Source organism: Corvus brachyrhynchos, unplaced genomic scaffold, assembly GCF_000691975.1.
Source record: "Corvus brachyrhynchos isolate BGI_N302 unplaced genomic scaffold, ASM69197v1 scaffold133, whole genome shotgun sequence".
Classification (NCBI taxonomy): Eukaryota; Metazoa; Chordata; class Aves; order Passeriformes; family Corvidae; genus Corvus; species Corvus brachyrhynchos.
In genome coordinates this window covers 669,055-669,927 of record NW_008237249.1, presented here as the reverse complement: position 1 = coordinate 669,927, position 873 = coordinate 669,055, and the positions used below count along the sequence as shown (strand labels likewise).

General features: G+C 62.5%; 1 protein-coding gene across 1 annotated transcript in view; it reads right to left on the bottom strand.

Annotated features, from left to right (window-relative positions):
* Positions 1-586: 586 nt before the first annotated feature.
* The window catches only part of PAX1 (paired box 1), a 2,660-nt gene continuing 2,373 nt past the window's right edge, over positions 587-873 (bottom strand). Inside the window, exon 2 of the mRNA XM_017730420.1 lies at positions 587-622. Within this exon, the coding sequence (XP_017585909.1) occupies positions 587-622 (36 nt within the window). The remainder of the gene's footprint in view (positions 623-873) is intronic.

The following is an 873-nucleotide window of genomic DNA, read 5'->3' as shown; positions in this document are numbered from 1 at the left end:
CGCGGGAGAATCCCGGGAAGAAGCGCGGGGAGCGGGGCTGCGGTGCACTCGCACGGGGCTCGCAGCGATTCCGACGGATCCCAGCGCGTCCTCCCGCTCCCGGAGAGCCCTGGAGAAGGGATGGGGCTCGCCCTGAGGGACGGGGGGCCACCGCAGCGTGCCCGCGGTTGTCACTTTTTATTAAGGTTCCTTATCAGAAAAATATCCCATAAAAAGTCCTGGTCCATTTCCGTCCCGGGGCAGAGGCGCCGGAAAGGGGCTGGAAAAGGGGCTCCGGCACGGGTGCTCCATGGGGAAGCCAGGAATTGCTCCCCCGGGCTGGGACAGAGCCGGGAATGCTCCCGGCAGCGCCTGCGGACGGAGGGAATCGCCGCATCCAACAGTCCTCGGGAATTTGGGAAAGAAGGAAAAACTGAAAGCAGGGGGGGAGGGGGCGAATAAAATAAAATAAAATAAAATAAAATAAAATAAAATAAAATAAAGAAGAAGGAAGGCTCGAGTGTCTTCCGTCATCCCGATCCAATGGAGGCGAAGCGTCCCTCCGGGAATGTCCTGCCGGGGATTTGCCGTGGCACAAAGTCACCTGTCACCGCCCGGGCTGGCCCCTTGTCCCCACGCCGGGCTGCAGGAGCTGATCCCAAGATCCCAGGAGTCCCTGGGCAGCTGCTCGGCGGCTCTAGGACGAGGAGGTCGGGATGGAGATTCCATGGATGGCGCTCAGGGGCTCCGGAGCTTTCCCCGCGGGGCTCGGGGGTTTTCTGTCCAGCCCTGCAGGGAGGGGGAGAGGGAGAAGGACAGACCAGGCAGGGGATGGAGGGACTGCGAGCACGGGGACACCCCAAAAACCGCCCCCAGAACCGCTCCGCGCCCCCC